The 17,688-nt window shown below is 43.8% G+C and overlaps 1 protein-coding gene across 1 annotated transcript in view; it reads right to left on the reverse strand.

The window, feature by feature from the left end:
• Gde1 (glycerophosphodiester phosphodiesterase 1) overlaps positions 1-17,688 on the reverse strand; it is a 19,664-nt gene that overhangs the window by 789 nt on the left and 1,187 nt on the right. The window contains exons 2-5 of the mRNA XM_005351055.2: positions 11,270-11,445; positions 7,525-7,630; positions 4,817-4,909; positions 2,306-2,517 (exon numbers count right to left, since the gene is read on the reverse strand). Of these exons, the coding sequence (XP_005351112.1) occupies positions 2,306-2,517; positions 4,817-4,909; positions 7,525-7,630; positions 11,270-11,445 (587 nt within the window). The remainder of the gene's footprint in view (positions 1-2,305; positions 2,518-4,816; positions 4,910-7,524; positions 7,631-11,269; positions 11,446-17,688) is intronic.

Here is a 17,688-nt window from a genome sequence, read left to right on the forward strand (position 1 = left end):
GGCATGCCCTGTGCTCCTAATACAGTCAATGGATGCTGGGAACCCGGCATGCCCTGTGCTCCTAATAGAGTGGGGAGAGTGTAGGGAACCCAGCACACTGTGCACTTCCTTTAAACCATCCCAGCTTCAAACACTTCAGACAGTCACCAATGTCCTTAACACTGGGCCTGACCTGTCTCTTTCCTCTTACGCCACACTGCCTGTTTCCTTCCGTGTTGCCGAAGCCTGACTCCAGTTCCCCAAGAGAACAAGCCCCTCCACACGGTACTTCATGAGCGTTTCCCTCACTCTGTGCCTCAGGGTAAGCAGCAGCACCCTGAGCTTTCCCTTCCTCCCTTTCTTCAACTCACAGGCAGAACTTGGTTCACTCCTGGAGTCCTGCCTGCATCTTGGTGAACAGAATTCCTGAGAGTACTAACCTTCTCCCGTGTCCCCGTTCCCAGGTTACAGCAAAGGTTGCAATGAAAGCAGTTACTGAGATACAAATCAGACACACACATTCAAACAGCAAGCCTGGGACAATCACATTCTCTCAGATTTATAGGCCCAAGATGACTCAGGGACTTCCAGGCAGACAAAAGGCCCACAGTCCAAACACCAGAACTGGGTATTTCTCAAGATGAATGAGCTACCCTGGTGTGCAGCTGAGACAACACCTACAATGAAGAAGCCAAGTAAGGCATCCTTGGTAAAGCCAGGGACACAAGTGTGAGCCTCTCCCCCTCCACCATGCCCACCTCCTCACATGGTCCCACAGTTCTGGCCCTCCCCAACAGCAGCGAGGTTGAACTTGCTTTAACAAGTGACATGGAGAAGCTAGGGTTCAAAGCTGAGCCTAGGCATGTGGGAGGCACTCATCACTCAACTGGATCACCAGCCCTCTTATCCATTTTCTTTTCAGACAAGTTCTCACTGTAGCCCAGGCTGGCCTTGAGCTTGCAATCCTCCCGTTTTGGCCTCCAGGATTTCTGGGATTTCAGGCCTATGACACCAGGGTAACAATTACCATCCCATTCCTCCTCTGGGATCCCCACCCACCCCGTCCAGACTAGATCAGAATATAATGTCTATGAACTACTGGCTTTGAAGCTGTTGTCGCCTCTTGTCTTTTGCTACTGTTCTCCATCTTATTTGAGACAGGGTTTCTCAAAGAACCTGGAGCTGTGGTCCCTGAGCACTGGGGTACAGGTACATGCCACTGTACTAGCTTTTACATGGGTGCTATGGATCTGACGTCAGGTGCCAGGGCTTCTACAAGAAGCACTTTACCCACTGAGCCATCTTCCCAGCCTCAGCTGTGGTTTTATATTTACTGGACCTACCACTGGGTCGGCATCCCTGCCCTGTTGGACCCTGACCTACCAGACATGAGCATGCTTTCCAGGCAGAGAGCATGACTTCACCACTGCACCTCAGCTTCCTTATGCAGCACCTGGCAGCACTGCTGGCAGTAACCAAACGGCTGCCGGGTTGAACGCATGAGCAAGCTGGAAGTCATATGGACCCACAGCTGTAAAACTGCCAAAGGACGGGCTCAGAGATGTCAGCAGGTCAGAGTCTGCGGGAGATGAGCAGAGGGAGGACGGAAGCTGGGAGGCTGAGCCCTGCCCCCTGTTGAGTTCTCAAAGGGAAGGTCATGAGCAATGCACTCTCACCATCACTTCTGTTTTGTTTAAATGTTCTAAAAACTGGGCTGGAGAGACAGCTCATTGCAGTGCTTGCCATGCAAAGCCCCACAGCAAAGCAAAAAGGGAGTGGATGAGGTGAGCAGTGATGTGTCAGCTCTGCCACACATACTGACAGACACATCAAGAACTTACAGATTACACAGTTGATGTGCTATAGAAAATTCTAATTTATTGTTTTAAAATAATTTTTAAAAAGTGCTTGTCATGCAAGCATGAAGACTTGAGTTGGGTCCCAGCACCCACATAAAAGCTGGGAGACATGACAGCCCTCCTGTAACCCCAGTGCTCAAAAGGTGGAGATAACCCCGAGGAGAAGCTGGCTAGCTGACCAGCTGCATCAGTGAGCTTCAGGCACACACAAGCATATACGAACACCACATATACAAGCAAAAAACCAAACACATAAAACTGTAACATTGAGAATATCTAATCGGCCTGCTCTGAACCAGTGAACTACGCCTGGCATCTTCCCACACTCTTCCAACAGCTGACAGCACTCTAACCTACCAGGCACAGGCACTGAGTCACAAACAACCCAGTCTGCCCACTGCTCTAACCCCTCCTTCCCAGAAGGAGCACTCGGGACATGTAAGGCCAAGAGACAACTTCCAACTTACGGGGAGACAAAATCCTTCTGCATGAGGAAGGCTGAAATTCCACAAAGGTACCACAAGACATTGTGCATGCTCCAGTCAAGCAAGATGTCCAACACCACAAATATGGACTGCTTCCAAAAGGCACTGTAGCGAGGCTTCCCATCTCCAGTATGGCTCAGGCTCCAAGGCCTGTGAGTTAGGGCTGTTATTACTTTCTGATCCATTTGTCTCATCTGAAAAGGAATTTTGGAAAATAAGATGATTACCTCATAAGTCTACAGTTTCTCAGTATTTTAGATTTGCCAAATATCCTTTTGATGAGAAGGCCATGGTGCCTAGCCCCATGGCTATTAAGTACATCATCTCTCACAAACCCTTTGAGAAAACAGCGCAGATGTAGGTATTCAATATGCAGTGCAATCGAGGCCTCTTTCTCACAGCTCTACAGGAACTGCGCTCCTATCAACGTGGGAGCACTGGGCTGCGGAACCCAGCGCAGAGTGGCCGCACAGGAGGCCCCAGGTTCAGTAGAAACACACGGAGAAGTGAGAGAGACAATGTCAACTGCAGGGTGAAGGTTTATTTGTTTGCTCGTCTGGGTTTTTGGAGACAGGACCTTCTTTTTTTTTTCTGCGACAGGGTTTCTCTGGAGCTTTGGAGCCTGTCCTGGAACTAGCTCTTGTAGACCAGGCTGGTCTCGAACTCCCAGAGATCTGCCTGCCTCTGCCTCCCAAGTGCTGGGATTAAAGGCATGCGCCACCACCACCCAGCTGAGACAGGGTCTTCTGTAGCTCAGGCTGGCCAATCGCACCAATCCTCCTACCTCAGGCTCCCAAATGCTGGAGTTACAGATGCACACCACCAAGCCCAAATTTTAGGGTCAATTTTAATAATGCCATGAAAATAAACTTCTAGTTGAATTAACTGAAGAGCAATTTTAAATTCAGAACTCAATGAGGATGGAGGCACAAGCATTTCAAGATGGACTGGTTAATTTCAACTCTGTTCATGGTAAGACTGAAGAGCTTTGGGGAGGGGAAGGGATGGAAAAGGAAAGAAGAGGGGCTGTGAGAGGATGAGAGAGGGCAGAGCAGGAATGGGCAGCCTGGGAGGAGGTACTGCAGGCTGTGCTCTCAGCTCCACAGGAGAACATTACACACTCTAAAGGCCTCTGTGACCAAGTAAGCCTGGAAAGCTTGAATCCATGTGTCTGTCAGCCCTATGACTTCATCCTGTGAAGGTCTGCACTGGCAGGCACGGTCCCCCTGCAAACATTTTCAATGTATACTCTGGTGACCATTGTGGAAGGATGCCACAGAACTCATTACTTTGTAAGATAGCAAATAAAGAGAAAGACTAAGTAATTACCTTTTTATAGGAGAACTAAATGATAGATCAGGAATCTCATTTATAGATGAAGTCTAGATTCTGGATAAAATATTAACATTTTATACCTTCCTAGTAAACTGACAGACCTGGCCAATGACACCAAGAATCCATGACAAAGCTGCCACAGCCCAAGAGATGAAGTGTGTCTCCTGATGGGCACACACCTCCCATAGGACATGACCTTGCTGAGAACAATCAATCCTAACTAAATGAGTTCTTAGCTTACTTTACCAGTTTACAGGAAGCAAAGTGGGGGAGAGTCTGTAAAATCTCATGAGTGTACAACCACCAGATCCAGACATGGATAAACGCAACAACATAAATAATGTCAGGACTAGGAACATAGCTCAGTGGTAGAGCATGAGACCCTAGCAGTACACACACACATGCATACACTGCACACATGCTCACATGCACATATGTGCATATTCAGATATAAGCATCTGGTTTCTCCGATGAACACATGGGGGGGGGAGATATCTTATTTGGGTATTGATGCAAATGAATTTTTTAAACTATAAATAACCAATTCTTATTTGAAAAAAATTAAAGGCATTCATGGAACTCCTCAGACATAAATATTTTTGTTTTTCTAATCTTTGATGACAGTAAGCAAGGGCTTACTGGGGAAGATCAATGGGGCAGAGGAAACAAGCAAGATCATGGCTACAGGGGATTCGTGTAGTAACCATTTTTATGTGCATCTGAAACACTAAGAAGAGGGTTTTGTTGTTGTTCGAGACAGGGTTTCATTATACAGCCCAGGCAGACCTCAAACTCAAATCCTCCTGTCTCGTTCTTCCAAGTGCTGGGATTATGAGTGTATCCCATGGCAAGAGTTGTTTTTAAGGCATATTTACTGTTACTTCAGAAGTAGGGCTGTGGACTTGTGTTCCTTCTGACGTTGTTTACCGAGGTGACATGAAGGAGCTTGCAATGTGCTTGCCTAAGAGAAGGTGTTCTGAAGAGGGCTGTGAGCAGCAAGCGAGCACCTTGAGAGACTCCCCTGCCCTAACAAAGAGCCTCTCGACTGTGGCTGCATTCAGTCCAGTGTGACAGGCATCTACCTTATACTTGCAGAGCCCACTGCTATTACCTCCAGCAACTAACCTACTGTGACATACGAAGAAAAGTCAGACTTACCTTATAGATGACTTCTGGCAAGAATGAGCAGACCATACTGTTATTGTACAGCTGTGGAAATTCCATGTAGATATTCTTTAGAGCAGCAGAAGCCTGTATAATAGAGATTCATGTAGTTAAAATCTACCAAAACACCATTGTGCCAGCAAGTAGCTATTGCATGGTGAGTGCAAATGCTAGCCACTGAATGCTAGCCACTGAACAGATATGTGCCAATACTGCATATGGAGATACTGGAAGCAGTGGCCACCTTCACTGACACCGAGGTACATTTTAAATCCACGGCAGCAGAAGAAAGCAGCCAGGTACTGCTGTATTACCACCACATTAAAAGGTTCACTAAGAACCCACTTTGGGGCAGCATGGCAGTCATATAGGCCAGAGGAAGCTAGAAGCAAAACTGCAAACGTCCTTCCTCTGACTCTGGTTTATCACTAGGAAGGAAGAGTTCTTTCATGCCCTCAGTCTACCTAGCCTAGGAGATGCCTGAGGCTCCCAGATGAAACTCCAGAGGGTGATTTGTTCAGGACAGAGGACTAAGAGATCCACCATCCATCATGGAGAATGCAAGGGAAGCAATGGGGGTTAGGGGGATGGGAAAGAGCTGGAAGTCTCTCAACTCTCCCCAAGTGGAACCCAAGTCTCTTTCTACAGCAGCCCAGCTAATAGACAAGAGGGAGGTAACAGAGATTCCAAACATCTCTAACCTTCTGAATGAATGTCAGTAGCAGCTAACACAGTAAGAGTCACCAGACACCACAAACATCACCAGTGTTGAACACTGCTGATTCTGGAACATGACACACACTCCCCCAAAGTAGAGGGGAGCACAGAAGTTACACTAATGAACTGGAAGAGAAGGTAACTTCTCATAACCCTATATGGTCATTCCATTATTCCCATTGTCCACAAGGAAGGTGATGCATATCGAGTTTACCCTGTAGCAAATGAACAGCTCAGCCAGGGTCTGTCAGATCCAAAGCCTGTGCCCTTGGTTCAGGGCTCTACTAAGTCAGGTTTCTCGCCAACACCCTGCCCCTGTACTACTGTCTTGGTTAATGAGATCGCTGTGTTCCACCAACCTTGGCTGAATACTGTAAGTGCCATCTGGAAACAAGGGGCTGAAGGATTTTAAACAGCTTCTTCTTAATCCTTCCCCCACCACATTAAAACAAACAAACAAACAAAACCAGACAGGAAGAACAACATTCTGGGTGAGATGTGGGACCTGTCAGGGTTCCCAACAGAGACAACATCAGCAACAAAGCCTGAGGTGCTCTCTAAAGACACGTGTGTTGCGATTGTGGGCACAGCTGGGTGGTAGGCACATGTTTAGCATGTGTGAGCTCTGTGTTCAATCCTGGGCACCAAATATACAAATAAATATTTAGAGATTCACTTGACCCCCATGTTAGACTTCTTCAGTGTTCCTTCCTCCTGTGATGTGACCTGTAAAATCCTCAAGTCTGGCCTACTGAAGTAGAATAGGTTCTTCAGGAATTCTGGCTGGCAGGAAAACCTAAGTATTTTTATACTTATAACCATCAGTTTATTGGAATAATAGTTACAAACATTCTCCTCTTTCCTTAAAAATGGAAGTTTACTTTATTAAAATTCAAGTGTACACTTACATTCATACTTCTGGTTCTAATAATTGCTTTAAATTATTTCCTGGGATTATTCTCCAGTGGGGAAGTAGAAAAAGACAAGATATCCTGAGTAAATTGGGAGCATGGGGACCTTGGGAGAGAGTTGAAGGGAAAGGGAGAGGCAGGGAGGGGAGCAGAGAAAAATGTAGAGCTCAACAAAAATAAAAATATTTAAAAAATTAAAAAAAAATAATATAGGGGCTGGAGAGATATCTCAGAGGTTAAGAGAACTGGCTGCTCTTCCAGAGGTCCTGAGTTCAATTCCCAGCAACCACATGGTGGCTCACAACCATCTATAATGGGATCTGGTGTCCTCTTCTGACAGAACACTGCATACTTAATAAATAAATAAATTTAAAAAACAAAGAATTCTCCAGTGATGAGCACTAATAATTGGGACTACAGGACAAATACTCACAAAAGCTGGCTATTAGACAATGACATCAGAACTGTGTTTTATCAGTAATTTCCAATGCAATGTGCCTTTGTGGACACAGCACATGTTGTAAATTTTTGTTTTTAGGAATTTCATACACATTTGAAGAAAATGCAGCAATCTTCTGAGAAAAGAACAGATGTTCAACTCACTGAGTAACAACTCTGTATGCAGTGATGGCACTTGCCCGAGGGACATGCCTGTCCCGTGAGCTGCCAGGAGCTCCGAGTAGAGCAGTTCCTTTAAGTCAGTACAGGTCCCTGTCCAGCATCCTCAGCCTGTGAGACAGAGGTGAAGAACAGGGCTGTGTGCAAGCCCTCAGCTTTTGTGCAGGGAGTGGTCTACTGCAGAGGTGCCCTTTACTGTTTACAGCATGTCTTTTGGGAATGTGTTCTGTATAACCTGACGCTGACACTGTGCGGTTGGAAGACTTGCAGAAGGCTCCATAAAAGGAAAGCATTTTCAAAATGTAAAATATGAACTGCATTTTATACTTCCATTAAGTAAGTATAATATAACATTAAAAAAGGAATAAACCAGAAAATACATGGTTAGCTTTGAAAATGATAAGCCTTACATAAGACATCACTTCAAAAAAACAAAGTCCATGGAATGAACTGTACCATATCTGCATGGCCTTTGACATCAAAGAAGATTGTGAGGTTGTGGTTGAGGCACTCTGTAACGGCTTCCTTCAGGGTAGGGATCTTTTCATCAGGGAACTCATTTCTGTAAAAGAGGATAAAGAATAGCTCACCGCAGAAGTACAGAAAAAGAGCAAGGTTCATTGGTTATTGGTCCTAAGATCATCTAAAAACACAGATATTCACATTTTAATTCATAACAGGAGCAAAATTACAGTTATGAAGTAGCAATAATAATTTTATGGTTAGTGGTCACCACAACATGAGGAATTGTATTAAAGGGCCACAGCATTAGGAAGGTTGAGAAAATACATTCTGCTAAAGGCAATGAAGCTTGGGAGCTCACCAAGGCCAGCTGGACCGGGACTGAACGAGCATGTGATCAAACCAGACTCTCTGAATGTGGTTGACAATGGGGGCTGACTGAGAAGCCAATGATAATGGCACTAGGATTTGATTCTCCTGCATGTACTGGCTTTTTGGGATCCTAGTCTGTTTGGATGCACACCTTCCTAGACCTGGATGGAGTGGAGAGGGCCTTGGACTTCCCACAGGGCAGGGTATACTGCCCTCTCTTAGGACTGGAGGGAGAGGAGGGGGAGAGTGGAGGAGCGGGGAAAGAAATGGGAAAAGGGGAGGAGGTGGAAATTTTTAATGGTATTATTTATAAAGCAAAAAAATAAAATGTTTGAATTTTTAAACAAAAAAAAAAGAAAGAAAATGAAGCTTAAGGGCTGATACTCAACAAATCAGCTTCCTCTCCTAATGAAGCTTCACTCTACATGGTTTAATCTGTGCCCACTCCAACCTATTACTATCAGATCTTGGCTTGAAAAGGCCCACGGGATAATTTACATATTACAGGCAATTCCACCAGCCATTTGGGTTGATGTCCACTCCACGAAGAGAGGGGGAGGGAACCCTAAGCGTGCTGCTCTCTTGACACCCTGCCCTCTTATTTTGTTTTGCTAAGATAAGGTCTTACTATGTAGCCCAGGCTGACTGGAACTTCTGACCTTCTTGCTAAGTAGTGGATTACAGGTACAGGCATCACTACACCTAACTAACTAGAGTCAAACGCCTATCTTCCCTGACACACAGTTCTAATCTAAGCCAAGTACATTATTTGGAGTCAATCACTGGGAAAGCTATTCATCGTAATTGTGGAATTAAGAGTAGTTATGTGGGGCTAGAGAGATGCCTCAGTGGTTAAAGAGCACTGGCTGCTCTTCCAGTGGACCACGGCTTGATTCCTTGCTCCCAACAATCACACGGCAGGTCACAACTGTCTGTAACTCTAATTCAGGAGGATCTGCTGTCCTCTTCTAGACTCCTTAAGCACTCTACATGCATGGTGCACAGACGCCCATTGCATATCACTCATACACACACACACAAAAAAAAAACCATCAAAAACCTCTTAAAGTAGTTATGTAAAGATATTAAGATGCTACTCTAGGGCTGGAGAGATGGCCCAGCGGTTAACAGCACTGACTGCTCTTCCAGAGGACCCGAATTCAATTCCCAGGAACCACATGGTGGCTTATGACCATCTATAATGAGATCTGGTGCCCTCTTCTGGCCTGAAGGCATACATGCAGGCAGAACACTGTATATAATAAATAAATCTTTAAAAAAAAAAAAAAAAGATGGCACTATAATACTATGCCTTCTTTGCTGATCCCAAATGGGGATACTGACCCGAAGCACTTTTTTTGTTGTGTTAACTTTAAACCTGACATCTTAAACAACCAAAATCTATTACATTCATTCATTCATTCATTCATTCATTCAATTATTTTGTTTTTTTGAGACAGGGTCTCTGGGTAGCCCTGACTGTCCAGGAACTTGTTCTGTAGACCAGCCTGACCTTGGACTCACAACAATCTGCCTGCCTCTGCCTCCCAAGTGTTGGGATTAAAGGTGTGGGCTACCACTGCCTGCCTATTACATCTATTTAAGGGCGAGTGTGGCACATATGTGGAGGTCAGAGAAAAACTCCTGGAAATTGTTCTCTCCTTCCACCATGATGTAGGTCCTGAGGCTAGAACTTGGGTTGTTAGGTTTGATGGCCAACCGTCTTGAACCTGACATCCTCCTAATGGTTACTAATTTGCCAGCCTTCCCCTCAAATGCAGAAGAGCAAAAACTTCCTGGTGACACTAAAAGCAATTTCAGAAAGCGGGCTCTGGATCTTCAGGTTATTGATAGTCCTTGCAGCTTTGGCTGACTTTAATTTCTTTTAGGTCTGAGTCATCTTACAGAGGAACAGACCTTCATCACTGGATCAGACAACTGATATTCAAAAAGTACCAGCCACTGATCAGGGAATTGGCATTACATTAAAAACGAGCACATGTTTTTATTATCACAATGAAGACAGGGGGCTAGAGAGATGGCTCAGAAATTAAAAGCAATGACTATTCTTCCAGAGGAACCAAGTTTGAGTCCCACCACCTAAATGAGCAGATCCCAATTATCTTTAACTCCAGTCCTGGGACTAACACTCTCTTCTAACCTCTGTAGGCACCAGGCATACATTTGACAGAGATATACATGCAGGCAAAGCACCCATACACATAAAAGAATAATACGTAAAAAAAAGACAGAAGGGGAGGGATCTAAACAGCCTAATTTCAAAGCATATCATGTGGTGTTTTAATTATCAGGGTGTGGCCAGCTCTCGGTGGAGGGAAGGAAGGAAGGGCTCAGGGTTTCTGGGAGTCAGACTGAGTCAAGGTAATGACTGGTGTGGGCTGCTTATCTTCCAGAGGATTCAGAAGAGAACTCTCCGGAACATCTTCTAAAACTAGCTCTGAACATACATTTGTGCACATGTGCATGCATTGCGTATGTGTGCATGTGTGTGCACGCATGTATCCATACACGCATATATAGATGATACGAGAGGACATAATCTAGTGGGAAATCTAAACTCATTTTTTAGGTTTTTTTTTACAGGATTAAGAGACATGAAGAGCAACCAGGGACAATATGGTATGGTCCATGTTTCTTCGAACTGAAACTGGGATATTCACTCTAATCTTGATTCTTATATGAACTCATCATTGACTCTTGAGTAGATCATTTAACTTTTCCGTAATTGTCTGTAAGGAAGATTCGTGTATGGTAGCTACCTAATGTTTTTAAGTGTAAATATTTATCTATACTTGAGTGAACAATTCAGTTTTTCAGTTGTACCAACCACGCCAGATCTTACTAACCTTTGTACTGGACCATGCGGGAACAGAGTATTACCACTGATGAGACAGTGTTGCTTTGGAAGTTTACTAGGCTACTTCTACTCCTTACAGTCTACGATTCCTTACAAGTTTGTTGCAAGGATCTGATGAGTCGGTTAACAGTGGAATCATGTCTTGACCAGCTGAAAGAATAAGTTGGGGTATCTGAAGGTAAGAGGACTGACAAGCCATTGCTTCCAGCCTCTGATCCTAATGTAAAGGATGGCAGAGATAACTCAATTAGTGACTAGAACTCAGACAGCATCAACACTGAGAACACTGCAGAGGCCGGACACCTCCCAAGGGAAAACGGTTAAATGCATACACAGCATCTCTGTTGTTGCTGGTGTGTGCTCACTACGTGGGAGGCCCATTAAGTTTAAATGAACAACTTTTTCTGGAACAGACATACTTAGACGACAGTGTCTGCCTGTGACCACCACAATGGCTGAAGGGCCTGTGCAATGACGCCAGTGACTCACCTGAGTCTGTGATTTGCTGCAGGGTTAAGTTTTCTAACTTGTTCAAATGTCAGATCACATAGTCGGCCAGACCCGTCTGTTGTCCTATCTACCGTGTTATCGTGCATCAAGACAGGAACTCCGTCAGAAGTAAACTCGATGTCCAGCTCCACACCTGTTGCTCCATTCTTAGCTGCCTTAACAAAAACATCCACAAGATTAATGTCAACAGCTACAGATAGCATCTTATATATAAACATGAAAGAAAAGCAACATGGCTGGTGAAGCAAACAGCTGCCTTGCGGGTTTTTGTCCCTTTCCTCTTCTAGGCAGTCCCCACATGAACTTGTTTCCCATCGATGTTACTGTTGTCTCAACTCTCACTCTTCCCACTGCCATAGTAGCAGAAAGAGGAGACTTCTGGCCTCAAGCCTTCTCTGGGTCATGGTGGCTTTGAACATTTTGACTCTGAAATTGAAATCTGAATGAAATTTATGCCCTGACAATGCTGAAGCATGCATGGGCAGCCCGTATACGGTGGTTCTGTTGAACTTGTTCATATACTGGGTTTCATGGTCTAAGTTGATGAGGACGACTGGCCAGGTCTCTTCCTCAAGAGGGCACCAGATCTCATTACAGATGGTTGTGAGCCACCATGTCGTTGCTGGGAATTGAACTCAGGACCTTCGGAAGAACAGGCAGTGCTCTTAACCACTGAGTCATCTCTCCAGTCCCTTATACTTAGCAGTAAGGAAAAAAATATAGTCATTTTTAAATTTTGTATAATAATTCGCTTGCATTTAGACTGCCCAACACTTTATTTTGCTATACAAGCTTTGTTGTATAAGCTTTAGCCTTTGGGAGCTGTTTCACTCTAGAATGTAGGGTGAGTTGTCATAATGAAATTCAACAGGGATCATCTATGTTGCAGGAAGCCTAGAACATCTTGTAAGCCAATTTACTTAACCACTGCAAACATCACTTCCAAGAGACCTGGCAATTAAGTCAAAGATTAAATTGGCTAGCTGAAAGTAGACATGCAAATGTTTGCTCATTAAGTTTCAAGCTTATGAACGTTTTAGCAGGGATGACAAGCCAAAAATCCAAACACACACACACACACACACACACACCATTGCGATATGTCACAGACTAGTTAAAAAGGCCAAAGATTAACTATCAGTGGCAGCTAAGTTGCCAGTTTATGTTCAAGATACAAAGCCCAGCCGGGCAGTGGTGGCGCACGCCTTTAATCCCAGCACTCGGGAGGCAGAGGCAGGCGGATCTCTGTGAGTTCGAGACCAGCCTGGTCTACAGAGCTAGTTCCAGGACAGGCTCCAAAACCACAGAGAAACCCTGTCTCGGGGAAAAAAAAAAAAAGATACAAAGCCCATTACCAAGTCTGGCAACCTTAGTAACAATATACAATATAAAAGGCCATTATCAAGGCCAGGGTTGAGGTAATTTATCAAGAATGTATAAAAACTTAACTTATAAAAAGCATTGATATTTTAAAGAAACTGCTAATACATTTAATACTTCATAAATTACATTTGAGGGGGATATCTAATATACAAAAACAGTCACCTCAAGTAGTTTTTTCATGGGGCGGGAGCTACTGTGTAAATGTTCTACAGTAAGTGTTCTGGGAAGAGTATTTTTCATTCGCTAGCTGGGCTCTTGAATGCTGTCTGCAGTGTCCTTACTTGAATATCTAAGGCGTATTAAATACATAGAAACGTGGAGAAATAAGATATATTTATCAAAAATAATACGAACAGTTGCTTATCTAAAAGCAGGCCGTGGTCAGCAAGTCTATGGACTCTGTTAGATGGGAAAGCTGGTCACTGCCCTGTGCTCCCGTTACTCAGTTATTTCACAACTCTGGTATAAACAAAACGAACCAGGCTTGTGTTGAATTAACCTCATCATCTCTGAGAAACACCAAGACCAGGGGACAACTGTTTGATCATGTCTGTAGCACTGACTGTTGACCAAGAAGTTGTTAAGATTAATAAGGTATATTAGAATTTATCTAAAAAGAATTTAGGTTCCACTATAGCTCAGTGGAACTGTTTTGCACGTAAGTAACTAATTAATAAAACAAGCACTAACTTAGAAACACACTGATGTGTGCGTCCTTGGCTTTCTCATCACAACGAACACAAGAAATGCTCATTATGATCACAGTTTTTCATTTTGGTTCACTACAAACATACATAGTATAAAGCAAAAAGCCTTAACAGACATAACTAAGGAAATGATAAAACATGATGATAAAGTTATAATAGTTACTTTTTTAAGGCTTTTCTAGTTTCCAGGAATTACTATGTTTTAAATCTAACAACTTGTTTGATTCTTTTTTCTGTTTTGTTTTATTTTTTTGAGACAGGGTTTCTCTGTAGCTTTGGAGTCTGTCCTGGAACTAGCTCTTGTAGACCAGGCTGGCCTCGAACTCACAGAGATCTGTCTTCCTCTGCCTCCCTAGTGCTGGGATTAAAGGCGTGCGCCACCACCACCACCTGGTTGACTCAGTTGATTCTTACAACAAACATTATTAATCAAGTATTAGTCACATCCCCACTTTTTAGACAAAGATTCAGAAATTTGGGCTGGAGATATGGCTCAGCGGTTAAGAGCACTGGCTGCTTTTCCAGAGGACCTTAGTTCAATTCCCAGCAGCCACTGGTGGCTCACAACCAATAATGGGATCTGCTGCCCTCTTCTGGCAGACAGAGTATTCAATCCTTAAAAAAAAAAATCATTGTACTCTAAACCACTGCAACTTTACTATTAGTGGCTCTACGGCAGAAGAACCAGCCACCTCAAGGCTGGCACGAGTGACTCTCCCTGTTGTCCCCTCACAGGGTTTATGTGCTCAGCACTTGGTGAAGTGCCATAGAGGACATGCACTACTGTGCTAGTGCAGCAAGCACTCCAGATTCACCATGCTTGGGCACTCTGTCCCTTTGAGCATACATTTCAAAGGCAGATTTACCAGTTAAGTTTAAGGTTAGAGGTGTTCCGACTTTATTTCAATACTATTTTCCACCCTGATTCTCCAGTTATAAGTCTACACAATCTTTTAGTTTCACTCATGCGACCATGAAATCCCTTCAGTCCTAATTGCATCTCTGGCTCCGTCATCTAGGCTGAGTTACCATCTATCGGGGCTCAGCTTCCCCATTAAGATGGCATTCCTATCATGCTCCACAGAGTTGTGAGGATGTGGGAATAAAGTCTGTGGTGAGCTTGGAACCCAGCTCAGAGTTTGTATTCCCCACAAGCTATTACAACAACACAAGCTCAGTGAGTCATTCTAAGAAAAGCTTCCGTCTATGCTGGTGACAAAGCTTTACAATACTAAAGGTTGCAACATTCCCAAGTTAAAGTTGAAATGTTCCGCAAATCAACATGGGCTAAAATCACAATTCAGTGTTCACCACACATTTCTTTCACTATAATACAAACAATATCTTCATTTCTTGATGCTGCACTAGACATTTAATTGTACTTTTCTTCACCATGGTTATTTGGCCACAACACAAATAAATAAGGTGAGACACACAGCATTTTTCATAGCACTGGGAATCCGGTCCCACAACTTATACATGCCAACACTAACTTATCACTCGGCCCTTCATTTTTAGAGACAGGGTCTCACAATGTAGTTTGGGATGGTCTTGAACTCACAACCCTCCTGCCTCAGCCTCCTGAAGACTGTCATTACAGATATTACCACTACACTTACCGTTGTCTAGGTAGTTTATTAAAATCAAAACATAAACAAAAATAAAATTCACAAATCAAAACAAACCCACAAACCCTAAAAAGGTTATTCAAAAAACACATTCTTCTCTCTCTCTCTCTCTCTCTCTCTCTCTCTCTCTCTTTGAGACAGGGTTTCTCTGTTGCTTTGGAGCCTATCCTGGAACTCATTTGGTAGACCAAGTGGGCCTCAAATTCATAGAGATCTCTGCCTCCAGAGTGCCAGATTAATGGTGTGAGTCACCACACCTGTTTTTTTAATCTATTCATTTCACATTTAGCTAGTACTCTTTGTGTAATTAGCATATTACCTGCCAAAGACTCCATCACTTAGAACCTCTCTGTCCCCAGGAAAATGTCTAAGAACACAAATTCTGAGGTGCAAACATGCAAAGGGAAGGACAGAACAAAAACAAGTCTGGTCGATATGCTCTGTGTGTGTGTGTGTGTGTGTGTGTGTGTGTGTGTGTGTGTGTGTGTGTTCTTTTTTTTTCAAGATAGGGTTTCACTATGTAGCCCTGACTGTCCTGGAACTAGCTCTGTAGACCAGGCTGACCTCAAACTCACAGACATTCGCCTGCCTCTGCTGGGATTAAAGGCATGCACCACCACCACCCAGCTGGAAATACTGTCTTTTCAAGTCAAAAGGGAGTACACAATTGTCCTCTGCAGTTTGCATCTGGCAGCTGAATACAGTCATGGCACACAATGACCTGCTCTTGCCACATTTCATTTCCTCTTCAGACCAGGAATCCAGCTGGTACAACGTAAGAGTCATTGTGACTGCATGTAAGACATGCTCACAGGCACAGAGAATTCCGCCCTGCTTCCTTAGGACATGACAGGATGAGCACTGGATTCGCATCACACATATGCTTCCTCACTCATTTAACGTGATCAACCCAGGCAAACATCACACTTTCAACAAACACTTAGGAACTTTCTGCGCTCAGTTAACTGAGTGTTCTTTAAGGCAATTTACATCAAGGTAAGCAGAACTGGAGCCAACAGCCATCGGTGTTTCTGCTCTTCTCCTGACAATGTGCATAGACATGCCCTCCACCGACTCAAAGGCTGTCCTTCCACTGTACCTTCCTCAGATTTAGGTTTCTCATCTTTATTCTGTATACAATATTCTGTCTGTGTGTATGCCTGCAGACCAGAAGAGGGCACCAGACCTCATTACAGATGGTTGTGAGCTACCATGTGGTTGCCAGGAATTGAACTCAGGACCTTTGGAAGAGCAGGCAATGCTCTTAACCACTGAGCCATCTCTCCAGGCCCTCTCATCTTTATTCTGGGATGGCACTCTAGATGGTACCAAGCTGTCTTTAGATCCCCAGGAAATAGCTCACCCACGGCAATTCACTAGGCTTTGTGTGCATTAGTCCAGACTCCACATCACCTATTTCATAGATATCATTATTCTTTTTATTTTGCAAACAGAGAAACTGAGGTTAGGACTGACGCTAGGGTGCTCCACGTGCTCAGTAGAGAGTACTGGATTGTGAGCACGTTCCTAAGGATGAACAAAGAACACAGAAAACCTGCATTCAAACATCCTGGAAAATATTTTAATCTATGCTAAAGAGCATCAAGTCTTCCCATTAGAGGCATTATTCTAGAACAGCAGTTCTCAATCTGTGGGTCGTGACCCTTGGGGAGGAGGTCAAATGACACTTTCACAGGGGCCTGCTAAGATCATCGGAAAACACGGAGATTTACATTGCAATTCATAACAGTAGCAAAATTATAGTTATAGAATAGCAACAAAAATAATTTTATGGGGCCGGGCGGTGGTGGCGCACGCCTTTAATCCCAGCACTTGGGAGGCAGAGGCAGGAGGATCTCTGTGAGTTCGAGGCCAGCCTGGTCTACAAGTGATAGTTCCAGGACAGGCTCCAAAGCTACAGAGAAACCCTGTCTCGAAAAATCAAAAAAAAATAATAATAATTTTATGGCTGGGGACATCACAACTTGAGGAACTGGATTAAGGGGTCACAGCATTAGGAAAGTTGAGAGCTTCTATTTTAGAAGACGCTGTGTGTGTTGGAGTCACAGTTTTCCCAACTAATCTGTCTTGAAGATATGAGACCAGATGTACAGCTGGCTAAAACATCAGGTGTGGTGATTCACACCTTTACTCCCAACACTAGGGAGATGAGGCAGGAGACCTTGGTGAGTTCAAGACCGCCAGTTCCCAGGCAGCCAAAGCTACAGAGACCACATCTCAAAAAGAAACAAAATAAAACAAACTAAAAAAGAATAAAAGCTGCAGTATTTGCATATATTCCAGAAATGTCCTCCTACAGCCCTCAAGTCACCTCTCAGAGTTCTTACACCCAAAGCAAACTTTATGTAAGTGGCTAAACAGTGCCAATACTCCACACACTTTTTTTATGGCTATTTTTGATCCACAATTAAATCCATAGATACAAAGCCAATATGTATGAATGCAATTCACTGAAATGCTCTTGCCATGCAAACTGTCATTAACACGAAAACAATATTTACAAGGGCAGGGGGATAGCAAAATTCTCTGGGGTGCCTTGTGGAAAGGGGAGACAAATATTGAACAGGAGTCCAGCTGCTAGTGTTGACCAAGAAGGTGTGTTTGGAGAGATAAGGATAGTACCCAAGTAAAGTAGTAGAGAACAAAAAAAAAAAAAAAA

This window comes from Microtus ochrogaster, chromosome 8, assembly GCF_000317375.1.
Source record: "Microtus ochrogaster isolate Prairie Vole_2 chromosome 8, MicOch1.0, whole genome shotgun sequence".
NCBI lineage: Eukaryota > Metazoa > Chordata > Mammalia > Rodentia > Cricetidae > Microtus > Microtus ochrogaster.